General features: G+C 38.2%; 2 protein-coding genes across 3 annotated transcripts in view; one reads left to right on the forward strand and one right to left on the reverse strand.

Moving 5' to 3' along the window:
• Positions 1-21,830, reverse strand: part of PCED1B (PC-esterase domain containing 1B) — a 167,248-nt gene extending 145,418 nt beyond the window's left edge. Inside the window, 1 exon segment of the mRNA XM_017975951.4 lies at positions 21,697-21,830. The gene's annotated coding sequence lies outside the window, so the exon portion shown is untranslated.
• Positions 20,487-24,623, forward strand: AMIGO2 (adhesion molecule with Ig like domain 2). Of its 2 annotated transcripts, none has more exons than XM_054238135.2 (2): positions 20,487-20,690; positions 22,322-24,623. In XM_054238135.2, exon 2 carries the CDS (start codon positions 22,385-22,387, stop codon positions 23,948-23,950), a length of 1,566 nt encoding a protein of 521 aa, XP_054094110.1. In that variant the 5' UTR covers positions 20,487-20,690; positions 22,322-22,384; the 3' UTR covers positions 23,951-24,623. The 2 variants fall into 2 exon arrangements, with proteins under 2 accessions (XP_054094110.1, XP_009001837.2); XM_009003589.5 differs by lacking the exon at positions 20,487-20,690 and adding an exon at positions 21,465-21,952.
• The last annotated feature ends 1,899 nt before the right edge of the window (positions 24,624-26,522 follow it).

Consider the following 26,522-nt stretch of genomic DNA (forward strand, 5'->3'; position numbering starts at 1 on the left):
GACAAACAAGGGACTCTCAGGACTGCAACTCAAACCCAAGGAAGGCAATTTAGCTTGCATCATATGAAACTGCCAGTAGTCAATCATTCCTGACCAAAAATGGGAATTTTATGGTTCAACCTAATACCAAAATGTGTTGCCCTGGAAGGAAATCTAGATGCTCCTCCTGATGTCAGAAGGATGCTTTGCAGATTGCCAGCATGTTGGATGGAAAACTGTATAATACAATACTGGGGTTAAAGGGATGGGGGAATGGGAATGTAGTTGATTATCCTTGCAGCAATGATTGTTATTACAAGTAAAGACATGATGTGAAACTGCAAAAAGTGGCAAAGCCTATCAATATATCTACATTTTTGGATACATTCTATCTGAAATATATTTACATTTTTAATACACTTACATATTTTGGATATAGTCTATCTGAAAGTTTCTAAATGTAATCATGCTCACCAGACTTTTCTAAGCATTGAAATGGCTTTTAGTATTTAAAAGCTAATGATGTTAAAATATGATTTTGGTAGACCATGCATTTTAATGAATGGCAAGTTGATGAGTCTATAACATGGATGTGTTAAAAGGATAATTTGGTAAGAGCAATTTAGTTTCTTAGGAACTATCTGGGAGTCGATATCATAGTGCTTTAGACAGAAGCTATTGTTTAGGACAAATGATTTCTCTGAGTTATCTCTTAGAAATAATGCATAATAAATTCAAATCTTCCTTTTAATTCACAGTTTTTTTTCCATGTAATCTATATTACAATATATTTGATTGTATTTTCCCATATAATCTCCATATAATCATAATGGGAAAGGGGGTTCATGACAATAATTGCATGGAAGATATCAGATTTGAGATACTGAAGAGTACACTTGATTTTAGTTTCCAACTCAATGTTTTGAATGGAAATCTGAACCAATACAAAGTTAATGATACCTTTACTATATTACTGTGAAGCCAACAAAATAACTGAAAGGGAGAAGTGCTTGAAATGAAAGAATTCCTAATATCTTTTTTAGTATAATAATAAGCACATAGAAGAAAAAGAAGACTAGACTATTCATTGATGGATGGATGGATGATTCAGTTGGTTTCTACATTAACAATGACTCATGCTGTAAAATTGGAATGTTTAGAAAATAAATCCTACAATTGTACCAGAAAAGACAGGAACATAATATGATAGAGATCCAAGCATGCCAAAAACATTTTCTTTTCTTTCTGTATATGACTTTTGAGTATTCTGAATACTACCCTTGCCTTCAATGATATAGAAAAGGGAAATAAAACATTAATCGCAGTCTGTCAAAAACTGTGGTCCTTTCTGAATGAAAATAATTCTTCTAAAACAGATTTATGAACAGTCCTAGATTCAAGAGTTTCTATTTATATTTCCTCATTGGCCTTAAATAGAATCTGTGAGAATGGCCCGTTTTCCAAGTAAGTAAACATTGCACAGTGTAGTCGCTTGGAGCCACTGGGTTTATACACCTGTGCCTGCATTGATTCAAATGTACTCTCTGTCTTCTGTGTCTTCATTGGAAAGTCAGCATGATGAATGGCATGGAATGAACTGGAGTCTGAGAAACTGTGGGCTGATGCTGGAGATGCCCAGATGGAATGGGAGGTAGGGCTGAATTAGAAAGTCCCTTTCAATTGCTGATACTGGCTTCTTTAATCAACACTTTTATCAATATGACTGGGACACCTCTAAGTCTTTTCTTTCCCCCAGACCAAGAAAAAGCTAATACAAATTTCCTGTCTCCCTTATGCTCTTCAGTTTTAGAAGGTCTCACAGAAGTGCAAGGACACATGGAAATGCAGAGGGAGTGGCAAAATGGAAAAGGAGGGTTTTTGAGGAGGTGTTATCTGAATATTCAGCGCAGAAGTTTTCAAAATATTCACTTTCAGAGAAGCAGAAGGAATATCCATTAAAATTATATGTAGAACATGTATTCATTCAAATGAGTGCTGTCTCTGTCAGTGTGAGAGCAGTGAGAATACAATGACAGTGGAGACAGTCCTCGTTTTCAAGGCATTTACAATGGACAGAAGAGCTTATATAGCATGTGGTGAATGGAGTGTGGGAGTAAGGAAAAGCTTTATATGTGATGGTAAGTAGCCATCTAAAAGGGGATAGTGAGTGATCTGCTACTGAGGTTAATAGAATGTGTTCTGATGCCCTTCTTGAAATAGATTACAACTGACGCCAAAAATGGTATCATGAATTGTTATTCGTTACTGTCTCATGTGGCCTTCTCACTGTTGTCCTCTTCTCAAATGTTACTGGAAAAGTCAGCAAACTCAGTATTTGACAGTGTGAAAGTTTTTCATATCCCGTTCTTCTTTTATAGGAGAAAAAAGAGCCAAACTGAAGCATGTAGTTCCCAGGAGAGTAGGGGACAGGGAAGTCCATTGGTCAGAGATGATCGGTTGCTAGGAATCAAATCTCACTCAAATTAACTCAAATTAAAAACAGGAATTAACTGTAAAGATAAAGCCAGCAATTTTGCAGACTCCAGCACAAAACAAAGTCCAGCTGGACTTCATAGCGACCAAAGCTGGGAAAGGGAGAGTCAGAAATTCAAGTCGATTGGTCTCTAGTCTCTGACTCTTTCTCTCCTTTACTTTTTGATTGTTTCTCTATTGACTGTCTTTTCTTTTAAAAAATATTATTATTATTAATTCCCCGTGAGTGTTACATACTCTTTGCTTTTTAAAAGCATGTCTAATTTCCTTTCTCCATAGACTTTGGCTTCGTCTGTTTATTTATAATCTTGCTCTTAACCAGCTTTGATTGTCCTTGACTTTGGCTTGCATTGGCACCAACCTCAGCCCTCGCTGGACAGTAGCGCTCAATTGCAGTCCACAGTTACTGGCTGTAGTTTCTGTAACTTGATTCAGAATCATAAGAGAGAGTCTGGGTATATATCCAAAGGACTATAAATCCTTCTACTATAAGGACACATGCACATGAATGTTCATTGCAGCACTGTTTACAATAGCAAAGACCTGGAACCAACCCAAATGCCCATTGATGATAGACTGGACTGGGAAAATGTGGCACATATACACCATGGAATATTATGCAGCAATCAAAAACGATGAGTTCGTGTCCTTTGTAGGGACATGGATGAATCTGGAGAACATCATTCTCAGCAAACTGACGCAAGAACAGAAAATGAAATACTGCATGCTCTCACTCATAGGTGGATGATGAACAACGAGAACACATGGACACAGGGAGGGGAGCACTATACACTGGGGTCTATTGGGGGGAATAGGGCAGGGACAGTGGCGGGGGGGGAACTGGGGAGGGATAGCATGGGGAGAAATGCCAGATGAGGGTGAAGGGGAGGAAGGCAGCAAATCACACTGCCACGTGTGTACCAATGCAACTATCTTGCATATTCTGTACATGTACCCCAAAACCTAAAATGCAATTAAAAAAAAAAGAGTCTGATTGTTGTGGCCCATGAGTCTAGCCCTGGTCTCATCAGAGTGGGGCAAGGCAGACATGGGGTGGGGACAGGGCCACTTAGGCTTGTTCTTTCCAGCAATGACTGTGAATAGCTAGAATTCTCTGAGATGGAAGGCAGCATACATGCACCAAAGCATGTCAACTACTAACCCTCCTTTTCACAGACTGGCGCGGGGCAAGCCTTATGTGAAAATGGCAGGACCTTATTTGCTATAGCATAAACTAAGGATAGTGTTTGGAGCATGGATAACAATTTGGTTTCTGGTTCTTCTTCTACAAATTGCACAGAAAATAAACTGCTGCTCTAATAATGGCACAGCTATCACAGAGAACCTTTGGGCGAACTGAGGGGACAGTGCTAGGGACTAAAGTATTTTTCATTCATTCATCCGATTAACTTTAGCAAGCACCTACTCTGTGCCTCATGCTAGAAGAGCAGAAGAGTCTTATATCCTCCAAAAGTTTCCTGTACCAATTGTTCTTTGGAGTTTGTGTTCATTGGCTCTTCACTGAACCACAATTTAGATTTCACCACTAAGAAGTTCCCAAGATACTCTTGGAATCCACTGTACCTAAAATTTTCTAAAAACAGAGTATTAACAAATTTAGATACACAAACAATGATAATTTCTGGCTCTGAAAAATAAGTTTGGTCCAGTGCCTGGAAACAAAAACTAAGCAGAAGGACTAAAATAAACAAAATATTATCAGCCCTGCCTTCCCTTCTTCCCTTAGGCGTGGCTTTAACATGAGCATCCAGTCATGAGGACTATGTTTGCTCTAGGCAGATGTTTATGTGCATTTCGATTCTTTAAAATCTAGGGATAAAAAGCTGTAAGAAAAAGGAAGAGGGTGCTCATTTAAGAAGTTGTAATTAAATATGTGTTTTGAAAGATGTATTTTCTACAGGTACATTTATCTTTGTAGACATATGAGTTATTTTAGGTATTTCTAGTTGAAACAGGTAGAGGATCAAATTAGGCCTCAGGAGACTTCAGTTCAAGTCCTGACTCTTGACAATATAAATGTAAATGTGGGTAAAGGTAAATCCTTGCCTCCATGCTTCTCTACTTCTTTGCTTTTTCTTTGCCTAATTTATCAAGTTATTTAGGGAATGAACTGAGAGGCTAAATGTTAGGGCTTTTTGAAAACTGCAAAATATTATTTAGTAAGTGTTTGAATTTGACTGGGTATATTCAGTACTTTATCGAAAAAATCAATATTGCTGCCTGATCTTGCTGCTAAAGCTTTCCTATACAGTTTCACATATCTCTTTTTGGTAATTATTTAATCAAATTGCATCTCAAATATATTTTGAACTAGCATAGTTAACTTACAGAGTGGCACTATTTTAAGTTTGTTTTCTAATATGGATAATAGAAGTTAATTAAAGCACTCATTAAAAATGCAAAGCGAAACTCCATCTCAAAAAAAGAATGCAAACACATCTCCAAAGCAGACAATTATTAAACAAAGCAAGTAATATCTGTAATATCCTTTCACTGAAAAATCTACTTTTAAATATTGGTTTCTCTTAAAGCAATGGGTAGATTTTGCAAGTAAATCCAATCCACAGAGTTGCTAAGCCCACATTATGTTATGAAAGGTATTGTGTTAGGTGCTGCAGAGTGGCAAGATACAAGAAAACTGTCTCTGCCCTCAATGAGCTTAAGAGAACAGGATACAGCGGAAGCTAAATATAGATGAATTAATTTATGTGAACAGTTGTATACACTACATTACTATCATCTATCTATACATATATAATATAATATATAACATGTATTATATATATTGACAGAGAAGACAAATAATCCTTTAGTCCTAATACAAAGCATATCAGTTTTAAAGATGAACAATTATTGAAATCAAAGTTTATCTAATTAGCTCAAATAACGTTTATATTATCAGAGCATATTTATCTAATGCATAAGATATAGATAATCTCTAAATAGCAATGACACTAAGTATTCCTAAAAATCTGAAAGTATGACTGACTATGGGATATGATGCTGTACAGAAATGGGTTTTCTGTGGGGCTGGAACACTGAAGCACAAGCATAGTGCTCAGGAATGCTTAGACACTGACTCTCCTCACTTTTCTCCCCGAGATGAGGATGTGGTCTTCTGATATAAAACTTGGTTCAGAAACAAGGAGAACCCAATTATTGTAAGCATTTTATTAAACTGAGTCATTAAATATAGACAGTGTTTGTATAAATACTTCCCTGGCTAGGAATACAAACACTAAATATAAAGTACCTGAGACAGAGCAAAAAAAAAAAACCAAGCTTCTCAGGTCTATCTGACCCACAATTGGGCCAAAAATTAGAGTTACCAGAAAAGGAATTTATAACGGTTATAATTAATATGAAAAACAAATAGGGAAATGAATACAAAGGAGAATTTCACTAGAAAGTTGGGATCTGTGAAAAAATCAAATATATATTTTAGAACTCTAAACATCAAAAAATTTTTCAAATTAGGAACTCAAATGGATAAGTTATATAGCAGATGAAACACAGCATGATTCAGGAATAATGGGCTGGATTACTGACTTGGAACCCAGATATATGGAAAGTATCTAGTCCTAAAGAACGAAGAGGAAAAAAAAACCAGAAACAATGGCAAGAACAAGATATATATGAAACTTCTCACATATTATATGACTGGAGTTCCAAAAAGGTGAGAGAGAATAGAGGAGAAGCAGTATTCAAAGAGATAATGGGTAAGAATATCTACATATTGAAGTAAGAACAAGGAGCAAGATAAACAAAGAAAACTGAAGCTAACCACATCATAGTCAAACTGTTGAAAACCGAAGATAAAGAGAAAAACCATAAAAACACCCAGAAGAAAAAAAAGAAATTATCTTCAAAGAAGCAACAGTAAGATTCATAGTTGACTTATCAACATAAATTTTAGATGCGAGAAGACAATATTGTCAACTTCAAGTGCTTAAAGAAAATAATTGCTAACCTATAATTATATCTTGCAATCATATCCTTCAAATATGTAATGGAATAAAGATGTTTTCAGAAAAACTAAAGGATGTTCTTCAGGAAGAAGGAAAATAATCTTAGCCTAAGCAACAAAGCAAGACCTTGTATCTATAAAAAAAAAAAAAAAGTGGGCACAGTGGCACACATTTGTAGTCCCAGCTACTCAAAAGGTGGAGGCGGGAGGACTGTAGGATTGCTTGAGCCCAGGAGGTTGAGGCTGTAGCAAGCCATGGTGGCGCCACTTCGTTCCAGCCTGTGTAACAAAGCTTGAGACACCTGTCTCAAAAAAAAAAAAAAAAAAAAAAAAAAGAGAGAAAGAAAAGAGAAGAAAAATATGGACATGAAGGAAGAAATAAAAAACATTGGTGAGGGTAAACCATGGAATTTTGTAAATTACTATTGATTATACAAGGTAGTATTTATAATGTCCTTTGTAGTATAAGATCTATGTAGAATTAAGATGTGTGGTAAGAAGAACAAAATCAGGAGAGATAAATCATTTAAAAGGTCGAAGGGTCTAACAGAATCAGAGGAGTGGCAAAAATAGTTTGCATAATTCTAATTTGTATGATTCTGTAATGAATGAAGGATATATGTTGTCATCTCTAGATAGTTACTATTAGAATTAACAAGTATAACTTGCAAGGTTTTAGAATGAAAGCATTGAATACTAAAAAAATTAGGGAAAGAGAGGGCAAAAAAGAACATAAAATGACAACAAAAGAAATAGAAGAGAAAAAAACTCAATAGAAAATAAAAAATAAGATGGTAGCTGTAAGTCCAATATGTCAGTGATTACACTGAATGTAAATGAGCTAAATTTGAAGTAAACTGCTGTCAGATTAGATAAAAAACAAACCCAAATCTTTAAATCTAATAAAAAAGAAATGTTTAATGTGAAAGGAAAGCCAAATATACACGCAAATACAAACCTGGCCCTGCTCCTAAAGCTGTCTAGCTACACTAATATCAGACACTGTGAACTTTAAGGCAAGAAACATTATTACAGATAAAGTGAGACGGTTCATAATTATAAATAGATAAGCCTAATAGGAAATAATTACAACCTTAAATCTCCATGCACCAAATAATACAGCTTCAAAATAAACTAAACAAAAATGGACAGAATGAGAAAAAAATGTACAAACCAGCAATCACAGTGGGAGGCATTAATGCATCTCTTTCAAACATGTAGCAGAAAAAGTGAAATATAAAAAGTCAGTAAGGATATAGAAGATATAAACAGCACGGTCAACATATCTTCCTAACGCCATGTACATAAAATTGTACCCAATGACCACTTCATATTCACTTCAGGTATACAAAGAACATTTATTAGAATCAATATATTGCATGAAAAAAGTCTCAATTTCAAAATATTGAAATCTTTCAGAATGTCTTCTCTGACCAAATGGAAGTAAGCTAAAGATCAATAACAAAAATAGGAAAACTCAAGTGCTCAAAATTCAACAATATACTATAAATAATCTGTGGGATAAAGGGAAAAAAACAAATTAGTCTTTAAACTTAAATAATAAAAATTACATTTGAAACATGTGAAAAAGCTAAAAACGTGCTTAGAAGAAAATATATTGCCTTAAATTCCATAATAGAAAAAATAAAGCCTGAAAATCAATGATTTAATTGTTAATTTCAAGAAAGTAGCGAAAGAGCAGGAATCAAGCTTACAAAAAGAAATGATAAAAGCAATCGAAGAAATAAAAATCAAACATATAAAAGAGAAAGTCAATAAAGCCAAAAGTCAGTTGTTTAAAAACATCAAAATTTAAAGAAGACAGATCAAAGTAGAGAAAACAAATTTGCAACAGAAGCAATGAAAAAGGAGATATCACTATAGATCATACGAGTATCAAAGGACAATAAAAGGATACTTAAAACAATTTTATGCTGATAAATTTGTCACTTTGGATAGACGAAACAGACAAACTCTTTGAAAACACAATTTATACCAAGACTGACAGGAGAAGAGACGAAAATATCAATAATTTAGGATGTATTTTTTTAAATTAAGCCCATTATTTTAAAAAATAAAAGTCTGGGCTTAGATAGTTTATCAGTGAATTCTTCCAAACACTTAAGGAAAAATTAACAGCTGTCTTGTACAATTCTTCCAGAACACAGAAACAGAAGGTGAGCTTTCCAGACTTAAAAAAAATTATAACAGCATAAACTTGATTTTAACACCCCGACAAGCACTGTGAGAAAGAAAATTTCAAGCCCATCTTTCTTATAAACATTACTTAAAAATTCTTTTTTTTTTTTTTTAATCAATGAGAGCTTGTTATGTTGCTCAGGTTGGCCTTGAACTCATAGCCTCGCCTCCTCAAGTGCCAGGACAGCTGGCTGGAGCCACCGTGGCTCCCAAAAATTCCTAACAAAATATTAGGAAACCAAATCCACTGATACAATAAATAGAGTGCAAGTTTAGTCCAGGTGTGCAAGAGTGGCTTACCATACAAAGACCATAAACATAATTTACCACATTAACAGAAAAAGAGGTAAAATCACATGATCATCTCAAATGCAGAAAAAGCATTTGATAAATGCAACATCCATTTGTGATGAAAACATGTAATCAATTAAGAACAGAACTTCCTTAATCTCATAAAGAATATCTACAAAATATCCATTGCAAACATCATTCTCAATGGCAGGATATTAAAAACTTCCCCCCAAGATTGATACTGGGTTAAGAATGGCCACTATCATCATTTCCATCCAACATTGCAGAAGGAAGTTTAGCCAATGCAAAAGGCAAGAGAAAGAAACAAATGCCATGGAGCCTGGAAAGCAAAAAATAAAATTTTCATTTCCAGACAATAAGATCATGCACATTCAAAATTTCTAGAGAATTTAAAGCAAATTCTTAGAATTAATAAGAGAATATAGGAAAGGAGCTGGATATACAGCTGACATATAAAAATTAGTTGTATTTGTATATATTGGCAATGAACAAATAGAAAATATAACATATTTACAATAGCATCAAAAAACTCAAACACCTATAAATAAATCTAATTTAAAATGTGCAAGATCTCTAACTGAAAACTACAAAAATTATTGAAAAAAATTAAAGGACAGCTAAATAAATAGAAGTATATGCATCATAGTAATAGGAAGACTCAATATTATAAATGTTACTTCTACATTCATCCATGCAATTTTGATAAAAATCTAAGCTACAGGTTCTTTTTTCCCAGAAATTGACAAGTTTTCCTAAAATTCATATAAAATATAAAAGCTGGGAATCACCAAGTCATTCTTGAAGAATAAATATAGAAGACTTTCACTATGAGATATCGGAAATTATTATTATAAAGTTAGGACAATAAAAACTGTGTGGTACTGGTGCAAGGACAGATAACTGTTCAATGAAACACAACAGGGAATCCAGGAGCAGATCTGCACATATATGATGGCATGATTTATGATAAAGGTGATCCTGCAATGCAGTAGGAAAAAGGATAATCTTTTCAATAAATTGTGCTGTGTCAATTCAACATTCAAATGGAAGAAAAGGTATTCTAATGTTTACTTCACATTACATATGAGTCAATAGCAGATGGACTGCAGAAATAAATTGAAAGATGAAACAATAAAACTTTTAGAGTAAAACACCTTCATGACCATGGAGTCAGCAATATTTTGTTAAATAGAAAATAAGCAAATGAAAAATCACTAATAACAAAAGGATAAACTTGACTACATTAAAACTAAAAACTTTCGTTTCCCCAAAATTGAGTGAAATGGCAACCCACAGAATGAGAGAAAAATACTAACATGTATTAATTTATATCTAATGTAAACACACATATATATGATTAAAAAACAGAAACCTAGAATGTATAAAGAGCACCTACAGGTCAATAAGAAAAAGCTGAACAACTCAATAGCATAATGAACAAAAGTCTCATAAAACAGGATGTGTAAATAAACATATAGAAAATTGCTCAAGTTTATTAATTCTAGGGGAAATACAAATTAAAACTGTAATAAAATAACACTTGCTATCCACTACAATGGCTAAGATGGAAAAGATGGAAAATAATAAGTGTTGACAATGGTGTGTAGGAATAAGAATTCTCGTATACCACTTGTGGGATAATAAATTAATATGACCACTTTGGAGAACTGGGAATCACTACTAAAGTTGAACATGTGCATAACTTGTAACCCAGCAAATGGATTTCAAGGCATACAACCACTAGAAATGTATGTATATGTTCACCAAAAAACATGTATTAGAATGTTCATGGCAACAGTACTTACTAGTAGACAAAAATTGGAATAACCATTTGTTGGATAGATGGAACAAATGGTTGTTCCAATTTTTGGAACAATATTCCAAATGTTCCAATGTTGTTCCAACAAAATGGCCTGGGAACAACAAAATGATTTCAAAAATTGTGATGTAGCCGCATAATTGGGCTATATCAATAACAGTGAAAATGATTTACAACTACATACAAAAGTATGAATGAATCACTCCAACATAAAGATGGGCAGTAGAAGCCAGATATAAAAGAGTATATATTCCAATTATACAAAGTATAAAAACAGGTGAGCTAACCTACGTTGTTAGATTTCAGCAGAGTTGTTACCACTGGGAGGCTAGTGACTAGAAAGAAACAGAGGGAATTTTTGGAGTGCTAGTCATGTCCTGTTTCTTGATTTCGGTGATGGTTACAAGCGTGTAGTTGCCTTTGCTCTGCTAATCCTCTTCTATGAATGGTACATGATTCTTGCCCCATGACTGTCTTTGCTGGAATTTTTTTTTCCCCAGAAGGATTGGACAGAATTAATTTCTGCTAATGTAATTGTTCAGTTCACCTTCAATATACATATTTATAATGATTTTATTGAGGCTCTGCAAAATGCCTGCATCTCATGACATTCTCTGGGCACTGGCTTTTTTCTCCATGTGGCTCCTTGGCTGTCTGATAATGTCTTTCTGATATGAGTTCTCTGTTCGTTGTCCATTTGCCTCTCTTGTGTGTGATCACCATTCTACCATATTTGTGATGTGTTGTCTTTGCATTACATGTTATTGGGCTGATAAAGAAATAGGAAGAGATTATCTTTAATAGAAAGGGCAATTTTCTGACTTGACAGAATCATGAGGCCATTGTATTTCCTTGTATAATAAGACTTCAGGTCAGGCACTGTGGCTCACACCTGTAATCCCAGCACTTTGGGAGGCTGAGGTTGGCAGATCACCTGAGGTCAGGTTGAGACCATCCTGGCCAACATGGTGAAACCCTGTCTCTACTAATAATACAAAAATTAGGTGGTCATAGTGGTAAGTGCCTGTAATCCCAGCTACTTGGGAGGCTGAGACAAGAGGATCACTTGAACCTGGGAGGGAGAGGTTGCAGTGAGCTAAGATTGTGCCCCTGAACTCCAGCCTGGGTGACAGAGCTAGGCTCTGTCTCTAAATGAATGAATGAATGAATGAATAAATAAATAAATAAATAAATAAATAAATAAATAACTGACTTCAATGATTAACTGCTTCATGCCTTCTGCCTGGGGATGACAGTGTTTTATCCAGCCCATCTAAATATTTGTTCTTATTGGCAAGTATCCCTCTCTTGTGACGATGGATTTGTCATGCATAATAGCTTGAAACCACTAAACATTCAAATCATCAAATGAATTACTCTTCTTTATTATTTCACACTCACCAAATGTATTTTTGATTATAAACTTGGCTTCCCAAAGCTTTCTTGCAGCGAGAGAATAAACACCAAAGGCCAACATCAAGTTCTGATCCACTTGATTCTTGCTCTAAATTGATGGGTAGGTACTTTTTTTGATTATAGTTTAAATCACTCTCCATGTATAAAATTAGCCCTGGGACACCAAAAATATCAAGTTTCTGGACCTGCCAAGCTGGGCTAAGTCAATGCTATAAAGGTAGCCCTCTCTGAAGATCCCATTGCCTATCTTTCACCCAGGTACCCCTACAAACATTCATGTTCATTGGGTAAGTGCATATTATGTTTCTAAAAATAGAGCCAAGGAGCCAAGGTTCTCAGAGCCTTTGAAGGAAAGGAAATTGAGAAGAGAGGAATTTAGACATCCAGAAGTTTTTATAAATATTGAGCGAATACAAAATTTTACTTTGACATAAATGTGGACAATTGTCATGTTAAGCATGTTTTCCATCATCTTGCTGTTTCTATGAAGTAGGCAATGTCTATGAGCAGACTCATCCTTCAGTAACTTGTTCATATTTGCACCTGACCTCTTCTATACAACAGCTGCCAAGGAAATCTACATTGATTTCCTACCATGTATTTTTAATTACAATGCAAGAGGCAAGTAGCAACATGTCAAAACTGCTCTCTGGAGAAAGTGATTATTATTATTTTTTGTTTATTTTGCTTTCCCTGTAGTTCAAAACCCCTTTGGGTACTCTCCAGTGTGTATTGAGATTGCCGACCCTCACTCTCTACTAAAGGTCCCTGAGGTTGCTCCTCACAACACGCCACCTTCAAGTCCCAGGGGTTTTGAGAAGCCTAGGCATGCAGACCAGTGGACTCTTTCCAGTCTGCAGCAGCTGAGAGAGTACCATGGAGGGTAAGGCAGAGCTGAGCCAAATGAGGACCTGCTGGACTCTGGTACAGCCAGGCTCAGGGGAGCCACATAATTAGTACAAACATCATTGTTTTGAGACACCTCTCCAGCTCCGTTTATTTTGCACATAAACCTAGCCATTAGGTTCAACACATATTTGTTAAATATCTGTGCTGCATCAGACCACATCCAAGGCACAATGGCAATAAGACAATATTTTTTACAGCTTTGTAGTTCCCCAAAGCACTTTTTACATGCTTCATATCAGGCAACCTTGTGAAATTAAACAGTGCACATATTAGTACTGCATTCCCATCTCACAAATGGGGAAGCTGAGAATCCAAAAGTTTGAGTCATTTATCTAGGGTTAGTAGGATGTTCTGGAACAAAATCCAGGGATTTGATTTTTATTCAATACTCTATTTGACCAATTGCCATTTGGCATTTAATTAGAAAGTGTTTCAGATCCTTGGTATGTGCAGGAGAGAGACACTACTTTCTTTGCTTGTAATTCTTTATTGTGAGTGCCAAAGATAAGATGACCAATAGGGGTTCATGTTAGTACTGCTTAATTCTAAGAGATAATTTTAATCTCTGACCATTTAATAGTTTTCTCCAGATTTAGTTGCTATTTTATTTATTTGCATACAATTTATTTGTTGAATCAGATACTTTGCCAACAAAGTAAGATAAAAATTTCTGAATTGGAATATTTAGAATTTTTGAATGCCCAAAGTACATGTTTTCTGTTGCAATTATTTTGGCTCATGGTTATAGCCAAATTGGAATTGAATTCTATATTGCCTTATAGCCTATAATTATTTCTAATAATACCACAAATTCCTAGAGAAGAGCAACCATATCATGGCTCTGGGAGTGTGGCCAGGACTAACAATATTTGCTGGATGGAATTTAAATTATGGCTGACCTTGTTACTCCCTAAATGGGAAGCATTAGAACTAATTGTTAAGCATCAATCTAGAGCAAGGCAGACTTCTAATGAGAAATCTGCTTCTACCACTAATCTTGGGCAGGTTATATAAACCAACTAAGCCCCATGGCCCTCATTAGAAAATGGGGATGCTAACGCCCGTCTCTGAAGCCTTTTATAAGAATTAAATGAGAAGTCTGGTATATGGTGAGAATATAATAAGTGGTAGGTCTTATTATCAAGGCCACTTTCTTGGGTCTTTCAAGAGGTCCTTCTGTCTTCTCCTGTAATAATGCGATGTTTCTTTTCACTGTCACAAACTGAAAGGTCAGAGTTCTAGAGTAAATTACTCATGGAGCAGCCACCAAAGAGGGCCTTGTATTTGCTGAAAATAATTAAGTATTTGCAATTATGCTGACTGTATAATGGAGAGAGTTGATTCTTTTCTCTCTCAATTTTATTTTGTTTAGTGTTAATGTTGGTTGGTGAAAAATGGCTGCTCCAAATTAGATATTACTTTGAATAATTAGATTCCCTTTATAAAGCTATGATAAATTAATTATTACTACAGGAAAACAGGTTTTTTAAAGGGCGTAAAATAGGACTCTCAATGCTTCACATAGTTCTCTAAACTGGTTTTGTTAAATATTATCCGTATTTATCAGAGAGGCAAAATTAACCCCGGTTTTGAGGGATGTAATAGCATTTGAGAATTAATCAGATGATCTCTTCAGGCTAACAATGAGCAAAATAAAAACTACAGCACGTTTGCCATTTATGACCAAAAATCTCAAGAGGTAACCATAATGCTAAATGCATCGTTTTGACACACTGAGGTTTTTGAAACAAATTTTCATCTGCTTATTTTATTCCTAAAACTAAGAATGTTAAAGTATTGAAAAAGAGGTCTGTTTGCTTCTCTCATTATATAATTATGACAAAGGAAAAAGAGCATCCTTCTGCAAACTTCTTAGTTTCCTCACTTCAATGATTTATTCTTTGTGCAGAAATTGTAACTTATCAGTGAGATTGTAAATGGCATTCTCTGATTCTGTTTCTTATAACTTCCTTTTTTTTTTTTTTAAAACAATAAGCACATAGTACAGTACTTTAAGAATTAGGAAAAATTTTTTTTAGTTGTTATTTTTATTTTTGTTTCTCAATGAAAAACAAAAAGCAGTGTGGGCAGGGGACCATGCCACCTTCACAAAGGCTGGACTAAGAATATGCCTTTGGGGAAAGGACTCAGCTATTAGGAGTTGATCCCACCTAAGGTTGTTGAACCCCAAATCTGGGAATGTGGACAATTGGGCAATAAGAAATATCTGATGTCTACTATGTGCCTAATTTCCGTCAGGCTTGTATGGCTATTTAGCATTTATGCATGACTGTAATTCTCAGACTAAAGAATAGTACCTGGCACACAGTGGGTGCTCAGTAAATATCCGCCCAGTAAACAATGCAGAGCTAAAGAAGGACAGCAATTATTATCCTTCAAAACAGGGGAAGTCTGAGTCACTTCCTGCCTGAGAAGCCAGAAGAGGGTTTTGCTCTCTGAAAGTACAGTAGTGGATTCTGAAGTAGGAATCAAGTTAAGCAGAAACACTGATACACATGACTTTAAAAACTATTAAGTTTTCATTGTACTTTTTCTTCTCACAAAGGACTCTAGAATAATAGAATATACAGATAAGGAAAGAGAAGAAATATGTTAAAAAAAATATTGTTATGACACAGGTTTATAATTTTTCAGATGATTATGCATGCCATACAATTAACATATACATATTTCTTTTACAGAAACTGGAACCATACCATTTTGTAATTTTTTTGCTTTGTCACCAGATATTCCCCTGCCACATTATTTCAATAACAATGTACAGTACACCAAATGGATGTACACTGATTTATTTACCAACATCCTTGTTACACATTAAGAAAATATTGCAGTGCACATGTGATACCCATCACAATAGAATACTTAATAGATTAAAGTGATCTCTCAACTATAAAGAACTTGCCTTACGTTACTTTTCCCTAAGTAGCAATGGGACTGACATCATTCACTGGAGAGAGAGGAGGAGTCTGTGTCTGCCCAGGGCAATGCTAACTGGCTGGTGAAGAAACAAAACCCATGGTTCTTGGGATTTGGGCAACAAAGAACACATTGTTATAAGAAAATCGCGCCATTGCCCTCCAGCCTGGGTAACAAGAGCGAAACTCCATCTCAAAAAAAAAAAAGAAAATCAAGTTAATTTTTTGAAGCTGAAAGGAACTTTAGAAATAGTCAATTGTTATATCCTCAATTAACTCTTGAGGCTCCTGGAGAGTTTTTTTTTGGCAGAGTCTTGTGCTGTCGGCCAGGCTGGAGTGCGGTGGCCTGATCTCCCACTCACTGAAACCTCCACCTCCCAGGTTCAAGCAATTCTAGTGCCTCGGCTTCCTGAGTAGCTGGAATTAAAGGCGTGTGCTACCACACCTGGCTAATTTTTGTAACTTTAGTAGATACAGACATTCACTAGTAGAGATGTTGGCCAGGCTGGTCAACTCCAGACCTCAAGTGATTTGCTCGCTTCCATCTCCCAAAGTGCTAAGATTATAGGCATGAGCCCCGAATCCAGTCTAAATGTTTTTTTTGCTAAAGCTAAATTTTTGATCTCCTCTTAGATCTCCTCACCTTGTACTATTGGTAGGTTTCTGCAATCACACAGAGGTTTAATACTTTTATAATTCAAGACTCTACGTAAATGGGACTTTGGTCCCCGCAACCACATTCTAAGTTCAAGTGCAGCTAACTTATGCAGGGCTTTCAACAGCATGATCCTAGCTGCTTCTGCAACCCTTAGCTAAAAGTCCCCATCCAAACCTAGAAAACATGCTAAGTGAAAGAAGCCAGACACAAAAAGCCACGTATTGAATTATTCCATTTACATAAAATGTCCAGAATAGGCAAATCCATAGAAACAGAAAGTACATTCGTGGTTGCCAGGGCTGAGAGAAAGGGAATTGGGAGTGACTGCTTAATGGGCATAAGGCTTCTTTTTGGGGTGATGAAAATACAAATGGTCTCTGACTTATGATGGTTCCGTTTGGCTTAGGATGTTTCAACTTTACAATGACGTAAAAGTGAGACACATTCAGTAGAAACCATACTTCAAGTACCCATACAATCATTCTGTTTTTCACTTTCAGTATAGTATTCAGTAAATTCCATGAGCAATTCAACACTTTTAAAATATGTAAAATAGGCTTTGAGTTAGATGATTTTGCTCAACTGTAGGCTAATGTAAGTGTTTTGAGCACATTTAAGGTAGGCTAGGCTAAACTGTGATGTTTGGTAAATTAGATGAAACAAATGCAGTTTTGACTTTTTTTGAGGGGGGAAGATGTAATTCCATTGTAAATTAAGGAGCATCTGTATTCTATAATTAGATAGTGGTGGTGGTTGCACAGTATTGTGAATATGTTAAACAATCACTGAATGCACACTTTAAAATGGTAAATTTTACCTTATTTGAATTTTATCTCAAGTGAATTAAAAAACAAAAAACTGTCCTGCCTATGTCAATGAAGATAAGAGACAGAACAATCAGATGGGTTAGTGGAGACTGCTTAAAGAGTTGCCCCATTGTGAACTCTTCCTGGGAAGGACATGCAGTACCTCCCACAGAGTACCCACATTCTATCTCCCCATTTCCAGCCAAGTGAAGGGAGCATCCAGAGAAACAAACCACAAGCTGACATATGTCTCCTAAAGTTCAGAAAGCACAGAAGCTGGAGTATGAGTTCTAAGTTTCCCCTGAAAATGTGTCTCCATTTAATGAAAGACATAGGTTTGGGTGAGAGATCTGGTTCTATGACAAATCTTGGACAGTTTACAAAAACCAACTGGAGCAGACCAAGAGAACAGGATGCTGTAGGAGCTGAGTGCACTTCCATAGTTGGTGGGCAAAGATATGTGTTTCTTGTGGGTTCAAGCTAAGTTACACCGTAAAAATCCTATTAAGAGTGCTGCCCGCCAGAGTGAGGAGATTCCACAGGAAGCTCCTGCATGCAGCAATCAGGGACTGCACTGAACTCCATCATCAAAGAACACCCAGCGTGTCTCACGCCAAAAGGAGAGGGAACAAGATATCCGCCAGTGTATAAATTCCATCTGATTATAGGAGGCATGCTAGAATCAAAGGAAATAAAGAATATGAAAGCCCTTCTTCAGACATAAAATGCTATTGAAGTGTTAATTATTGTAAAAATGACTTAGAATCATCAAACATATGCTATTAACATTTTCTTGTCTCCTATCTCTAATTCTTTAAGTGTTTGATTACAACCTGAGATAATTCTGGAAATCAGAAGGCTAGACAGAACTCCTGCAATTTCACCAACTCAAATCACTGCCTCCAGGCAGAAGGTATTTCCAAACCCAGCTAGACACTCACGTGACCACACACCCTTCTTAGCATACTAGTTTCAGAATTATGTCCAGTGTCAAGCCACATTCTACTATCCTTTGGAGTCATTACCTAATGGTCAAAAATGCCAATGTATTATGCCATGGGGAAGAGGCCAGAGGAATATCTATCGCATCCTATTTTAAATTCCTGAGAAGGCAACTCAACCATCTGTCTTGGCAACCCATTCTAGGTTGGAAACACCCTGGCAGAAATGCCTGTCTTCTGTTTAATCTAAATCCTTCAAATAGAACCTTGAGATAATTGCATCCCATTTCATTTTCAAATAATTTGGAACACAGTTGTTTACCATCTGAGTTATGGGATTATATAATGTCACAGGGCTGTGGAGAGCAATAAATGATGTACCTCAGTGTCTGGCACAGTGTAATGGCTGTGAAAACACATAATAATGGCTCACTACATATTTATTATTACCATCATTACATGTGTTAGGACTCTGTCCATCACAAGTGACATACTCACAACTCAAAATAATTTAAACTAATAAAGGGGGGTGAGGTAGAAAATATAATTAAAAAGGAAGTAAAAATATCCAGTAGCCTTCAGGTACTACCAGATCCAGGACTCAAATAATGTTGGCAGGGCTCTTATTTCCCTTTCTTCCCACTCGTTTTTAAGACAAGCTTTTAAAGTATAAGATAAGGACAGCAACCAGCAGATTCAGGTGGGGTAAACCATATCTTAACCACTTTGAATAGGTTCTCTATTCATCAGTTCATGTATCAAAAATTTATTGAATGTTAATGTTAAGCGGGGTTCTAGTAGCTGAGAATACAGCAATGTCCAAGACAGATAAAACTGCTGCCCTCTTGGAATTTACCTTCTAGTGGAAAGAGGGAATCTGTTAGAAGAAAGGAAAGGGATGCTAGAAAGATAAAAATGTTATCCTCCACAAAATAAGATCATATCTTATACCTTAAGGTCAACTCTTGTCTTTCTTTCCTCCCAGCTAGTAAACTCAATCCATTTACAACCTTCTTCCCCTTCACCAATATGTGAAACTCCCCAGATCAGGTCTTCGAATGGATAAATAGCCTTGTCTATGGATTTTGAGTGCATTTAGTTTACTTATGCTGTGTAATCTCTGCATAGTGTTTCTAAGATATGCCTGTAGCTATAATAAAAAAAAAAACTTTCTGTTTCTGTTTCTCTGAATCACTTATTCTTTTTAGACTATTTTTTGCACTAAATACAGGTCTTTCTTCTGCCTCCATGGTTTCCTTTAAATAGGATGTTAATTAGTAAAATCCTACAAAAACCTGGTCCTTTATTAGTCATTTAAAAAGTATACCTCTGAGCAATTTTAATTCTATTCCTCTGTGTTAACCATTTTAACTCTATAAAATTGAAGGCCAGGAGACCACGTTTTTTGAGAACTGCCCCCCAACCCCCAGGAAGTGTGGCCTAATACTAGAAAATCTCAACCTCTGCCTCTCCCCTGGAAGTGCACAGTGAGGAATGCTTGCATGAAGCATTTAGGCTGTATTCTTATGATAAAATTCAAACAATTCTATTTAAATTAGGCGTTGTTCTAACAGATCTGACCGACCACAGCAATCAGTCATGGACTTCGTAGAAAACGACTTTCACTAAATTCAAGATTGCGCATCACTAAATTCAGGATTGCTCAAGTGAAAAGGTGCGGGGGGGGGGGGGCGGGGAGGCGAGGAAGAGTAGGTTGTCCTCATCATTTTTATTTTTAAGTAATATTACAAGTTATCTGTCTTGCTTCAACTATTTTCTAAATTTGGTTGCTTTTCATTCTACTGTGGTTGGCATCTTTTTTTTCAGGGCAGTAATTTCTTTCTTTTAATCCCAATATAATAGCCAAATCAGCCTTTTGGCTCCATCAAATCCCAGCGTTAAAACTTATCTTGGAATTAAACAAAAATGGATTTTTAATCTTAGAGCTCATCAGCCTCATAGCCTCCACCTCATTACTGAATCACCCTTTCCGGTTTGCACCTTCCGTGACTGCTGAACCAAAGTCCGCTGGTTGGCGGCGGCGTCTCTGGAAGGGATGCAGAGCTTCTGCGCACAGGCCCCTTAAGTCCCTGTCCCGCGCGCGCCAGGAGCACGCTTGCAAAAGACGGGAAGGTGTCGGGGACAGAGAAAGAGAAGAGACAGAGAGAGAACGAAAGAAAAAGGAGAGAGAGAAGAGGGAAAGGAGAAGAAAGAACACAGAAAAAGAAACAAAGGTCTGCTTTGGGTTACTATTATTATTATTATTTAGGTTAATACCCTTATCTTTGCACACCAGCCCGAAGGTCGACCCCAAGCCTTCTTCCCTGCCCTCCTGCTTCTTGAATTGGACGCCATCCCTGTTCCGCCTCCAGAGTTAGGAAAGGGACAGAACTTTCTGAGGGAGGTGAGGGATGTCCCCGCGGCGTTTTGCCGGTTACTTCCTCCCAGCAGGGATCTCTGTGGAGAGGAAACGTTCCCTACTTCCCTCTCCGGGGCCTCCTCCCCAAGTGCGAGCGGGGATGTCAGGCTGCTTCTGGGTTTATTTTATAAACCCTGACAGTCAACTGCACTTGGCGCCAGCAAAGCCTCCATGGCCCTCGCCCCAGAGCAAAGCTCTAAGAGGTCGGAGGACTCCATGGTCTGGGTGGCGATATGGGTCTCCGAAGGCGAGATTCCCTCCCTCGGTGGCTGGCGCGTCCCCTTTACCCTTCCTCGACCCCATTCTCTCCCGGCTTGGAGCTGGACGAACTGACGTAATTGGTAGGGGAGCAGGTGGGGCGTCTTGACCCCAGGACTAGAGTCTGGGCCTCGGGTGTGGAGCCCTGCCTCCTCCCCGCTCTACTCGGCTGTTCCAGAGGTCCGGGTGGGAGTGGGAGGAGGAAGGCGGCAGGAGGCGGCGAGGCCACTGGGCGGGATGAGGGGGCGCCGGCCGCCTCTCGGATTGGCTGCGCCGCGGCCCCCTCCGTACCGCGCGCCCCCCACCACGCTCCCAGCCGGCTGCCTCCCGCAGGCTCCGAGCTGCTGCCCGCAAAAGGCAGGACGCGCCGAGTTGGGACCGGGCCCCTAGCCCGGTTCCCGGCCCCGGGCGCGCGGGAACCCCGGGTCCTGCAGCCTCCCGAGCGCGGAGAGGCGGGGCCGCCCGCTCCCGCCTGGCTGCCCGCGCCCTGTCCCGCGGCCCCAGCTAAAGGAGCGGGACGCCCTGCGTGCCGGCACTCGGCTGCTAGAGCGCCGAGCCGGTACCTTCAGCCTGCGATGAGAGGATCCCGGGAGAGACCCCGGGAGCCCACGGAGAGCTTGGCTGCTGCGCCCAGGGTTGCTGCTGCCGCCGCGGCTGCTTGAAACTCCTCAAAGTTGAGAGCTGGCGAGAGACTGCCGCCCGCCGGGAGCCTGAGGGAAAGGAAGTCGGAAGGTGCAAGAGCGACAGACACTGACGCGCAGACCTTCGGAAAGCACCGCGTCGGCAGCCTCCCCGGAGCCAGCCAGGCTCCCCAGCTCTGTGAGTTATTTTCTGGATGGGTGCTTGCTAAGTCTTTCCGTTTAATTGTTTGTAGGCTACGTTTGCGTATAGTTGTGTCTGTTGAAGGGAGTTAAAAATAACAAAAACGCAGGCTGCACCTTGGGAAAAAAATGAGTTTCTGATGGTGGGTGAGACGGTGGGTTGTATGGAGAGAACGTGACTGTAAATGTCTATTGGCAGGACTAACCCGGGAAATAATACATTTAACAGTAAAGAGGAAACACAGAGCTCCCCAGTGTGAAATAAAACCCATTTCAAAAGTTATTAGAAAGTAAGGTATGGCTCTTATGGGCTAACTAGTGGTAGTCAACTTCTGCTTTTTACCCCCTCCTAAATATTGTTTGCCAGGTTCACTGGTGGGAGGCTGAGCCGGTGGGAAAGACACCGGGAAGAGACTCAGAAGCGACCATAATGTGGTTACGTGTACACACTCTGCCCACCCTGCTTGGAGCCGTGAGACCGGGCTGCAGGGAGCTGCTGTGTTTGCTGGTGATCACAGTGACTGTGGGCCCTGGCGCCTCTGGGGTGTGCCCCACTGCTTGCATCTGTGCCACTGACATCGTCAGCTGCACCAACAAAAACCTGTCCAAGGTGCCTGGGAACCTTTTCAGACTGATTAAGAGACTGGACCTGAGTTACAACAGAATTGGGCTTCTGGATTCTGAGTGGATTCCAGTATCATTTGCAAAGCTGAACACTCTAATTATTCGTCATAACAACATCAGCAGCATTTCCACGGGCAGTTTTTCCACAACTCCAAATTTGAAGTGTCTTGATTTATCGTCCAATAAGCTGAAGACGGTGAAAAATGCTGTATTCCAAGAGTTGAAGGTTCTGGAAGTGCTTCTGCTTTACAACAATTACATTTCCTATCTTGATCCTTCAGCGTTTGGAGGCCTCTCCCAGTTGCAGAAACTCTACTTAAGTGGAAACTTTCTCACACAGTTTCCAATGGATTTGTATGTTGGAAGGTTCAAGCTGGCAGAACTCATGTTTTTAGATGTTTCTTATAACCGAATTCCTTCCATGCCAATGCACCATATAAATTTAGTGCCAGGAAAACAGCTGAGAGGCATCTACCTTCATGGAAACCCGTTTGTCTGTGACTGTTCCCTGTACTCCTTGCTAGTGTTTTGGTATCGTAGGCACTTTAGCTCAGTGATGGATTTTAAGAACGATTACACCTGTCGCCTGTGGTCTGACTCCAGGCACTCGCGTCAGGTACTTCTGCTCCAGGATAGCTTTATGAATTGCTCTGACAGCATCATCAATGGTTCCTTTCGTGCGCTTGGCTTTATTCATGAAGCTCAGGTGGGGGAAAGACTGATTGTCCACTGTGACAGCAAGACAGGTAATGGAAATACCGATTTCATTTGGGTGGGTCCAGATAACAGACTGCTAGAGCCGGATAAAGAGATGGAAAACTTTCACGTGTTTCACAATGGAAGTCTGGTTATAGAAAGTCCTCGTTTTGAGGATGCTGGAGTGTATTCTTGTATTGCAATGAATAGGCAACGCCTGTTAAATGAAACTGTGGACGTCACAATAAATGTGAGCAATTTCACTGTAAGCAGATCTCATGCTCATGAGACATTTAACACAGCTTTTACCACTCTTGCTGCTTGCGTGGCCAGTATCGTTTTGGTACTTTTGTACCTCTATCTGACTCCGTGTCCCTGCAAGTGTAAAACCAAGAGACCGAAAAATATGCTACACCAAAGCAATGCCCATTCATCGATTCTCAGTCCTGGCCCCGCTAGTGATGCCTGCGCGGATGAACGGAAGGCAGGTGCAGGTAAAAGAGTGGTGTTTTTGGAACCCCTGAAGGATACTGCAGCAGGGCAGAACGGGAAAGTCAGGCTCTTTCCCAGCGAGGCAGTGATAGCTGAGGGCATCCTGAAGTCCACGAGGGGGAAATCTGACTCAGATTCAGTCAATTCAGTGTTTTCTGACACACCTTTTGTGGCATCCACTTAATTTGTGCCTATATTTGTATGATGTCATAATTTAATCTCTTCCTATTTAACTTTGTGTGTGCTCTGCAAAATAAACAGCAGGACAGAAATTGTGTTGTTTTGTTTTTTGAAATACAATTAAAAGTTGTAGAAAGAAGAATCAAGCATCAATTAATTATAAAGCCTAAAGCAAAGTTAGATTTGGGGATTATTCAGCCAAAATTGCCATTTCAGACCAGAATGAATAGACGACACTGATAAAATGTACTGGATAATGCCACATCCTATATAGTGTTATATAAATAGTGCAAGGAAAGTACAACTGTTTGCCTGTCTTCTTTTCATTCTGTGCATTCTTTCCATTCTGTATCTTTGTACAAAAGATTTCATTAAAAACTTAAAGTCATCATAATTTGTTGCCATAAATATGTAAGTGTCAATACCAAAATGTCTGAGTAACTTCTTAAATCTCTGTTCTAGCAAACTAATATTGGTTCATGTGCTTGTGTATATGTAAATCTTAAAGTATGTGAACTATTAAATAGATCCTATTGTACTGTGCTTTGGACATCTGAATTGATGTAAATACATGTAATCTGTGACTTGATGTTTTATTTGGCTGCTTAAAAACATAAATCTAAATGTTTTATGTTCTCAGATTATGCTATTTTATATAAAGCACCACTGATAGCAAATCTCTCTCTAATATTCTTATAGTAAAGTTTATTTTTTTAAGGGGGAGGGGAAGGGTTTAATGTGTTCTAGACCAATTTGTAACTTCTCTATGACACTCTACTCTGATATCATTACGCACTTTAACCAGATTCAGAAAACATTTAAACTCTTATTTTGCAACAAGTGAGAGCCCAGGAGACCTCCTTATTATACCGTCTCTACTATGAGGCAATCAAGTACCCTTTCTGAACCTAGGTTCCCCCAGCTGTAAAACAAAGGTTTCAGACCAGATGGTGATTAAGGTTTCTCCCCATACTGGAATGAATGATTTCTTGGTGGTCTTAGCATCATCAGAGACCTATACTGGCTTTCTGAGACTCTACCATACTGAAGGAATGCAGGAATGGGATTAAGATAGACCAGCATAGCAGTGTACAGTTCGAAGGGCCGTTCCACATCATCACTCCAGCTCCTTCTCTTTTCTCAGGGACAAATGAGGCCCAAAGAGAATATGACATGTATAAGATCAAACAGTGGCAAGGATAGAAGGAGAGCTGGAGTTTAGCATTCTCCCTGGTGAAGATCAGAGGTCCAAAGAAACAACTCCTTTTCAAGGAATGGGCATAGAGAAGGAACCAAGGATTCAGATAAAAAGTGATCAAAACATGGCAAAGGAGAATCAAGGATTTTCCTTTGGGAAAATATTGCAGAAAAGTAGATAATGATGGAAGATCAACCACTTACTTTGGCAGTAGTGATTTTCTGTGAATGAATCAGTAATATTAATAGTAATAACAATAATAATGGATACATGGTGAGAACTCCCTAAGTGCCATGTGGGACTTTCAGTGGCAGACTGGACAGCGGGAAGTTAAGGAACAAGTAGCCAGTAAGTGTCCTTTTGGGAAACAGGATGTAGACCTGCTGCTCAGTAGCATTGAAAATGCCATATTGGATGGTGTTGAAAATTGCTAACACCTCTTAAACACGGACCTCACCCTTTGGACAATATCCTTCAGAGCCAGAGATGTTACAAGCAAGCATTTTATTCTGCTTACTGCCATTAAAATAATTAGGAAGAATTCTGTAACTTGTAGGACCTTAGAAATCATCACCTCTTCTTCTTTTATAGAAAAGCAGACTCAGGAAATGTTGTGTTTGTTTAGGATCATACTGCTAGTCTGGACACAAGGAAAGCCACTTGATCCATGAAAGCTCTCCAGCAATGGAAGGGCTGCCACAAGGGTCCATGAATATTCTGGGAGTGTGATAGAGCTGAGACTATCCTCTCACAGGGAAGTTGGAAAGATGATCCCTGAATTAAATCTTTTTCGGAAGGGATCCCTAAGGGTCTTCGATTCCTCAAGTCCTTGATCCTATGAAAATAAATGTTGTATTTGGCAAGGAACTATGGACAGTATTAAGAGTAGGGAGTGGCTCTCTGGCAAAATGATAGGATGAGCTGAGACAGAAACTAAGATTCTTGTAACTAAAACCAACCAACCAAACAAACAGAAAATTCCGAATACTGGAAAGCAAATCTGTGTTTTGAGCAAAAGTAGGAAGGCATGTTGATAAAAAATAAAAGTATAAAACTGAATGTTGTGACGTAGAATTTTAAGTTCTTGGATGCATCAATTTTTTTATAAGAGCCTGATCACATATATTTTAAATATAGGAACAAAAGTAATTTATTCTTTTAAAATGTATTTCACTGAGACCTTTTATATAGTTTTCTTTCCAAGTAATAATCTGGACTTATGTAACTGGGTTATTTTTTAAGCCACTTAGTATTTTTTATTTTATAGTTGTGAGATGTGGAAACTCACTGGAGAAATCAATCAAAGATCATAGAAGTGAAATTTTCCAAGGCTTAGAGTATTTTTGCATTATAACAAAGATACTGGGTCCACTATTCT

The sequence above is a fragment of the Callithrix jacchus genome, chromosome 9, assembly GCF_049354715.1.
Source record: "Callithrix jacchus isolate 240 chromosome 9, calJac240_pri, whole genome shotgun sequence".
Lineage (NCBI taxonomy): Eukaryota > Metazoa > Chordata > Mammalia > Primates > Cebidae > Callithrix > Callithrix jacchus.

Bases quoted from the DNA above. Each gene is read 5' to 3' on its own strand.
- AMIGO2 (XM_054238135.2), top strand. From the start codon at position 22,385: ATGTGGTTACGTGTACACACTCTGCCCACCCTGCTTGGAGCCGTGAGA.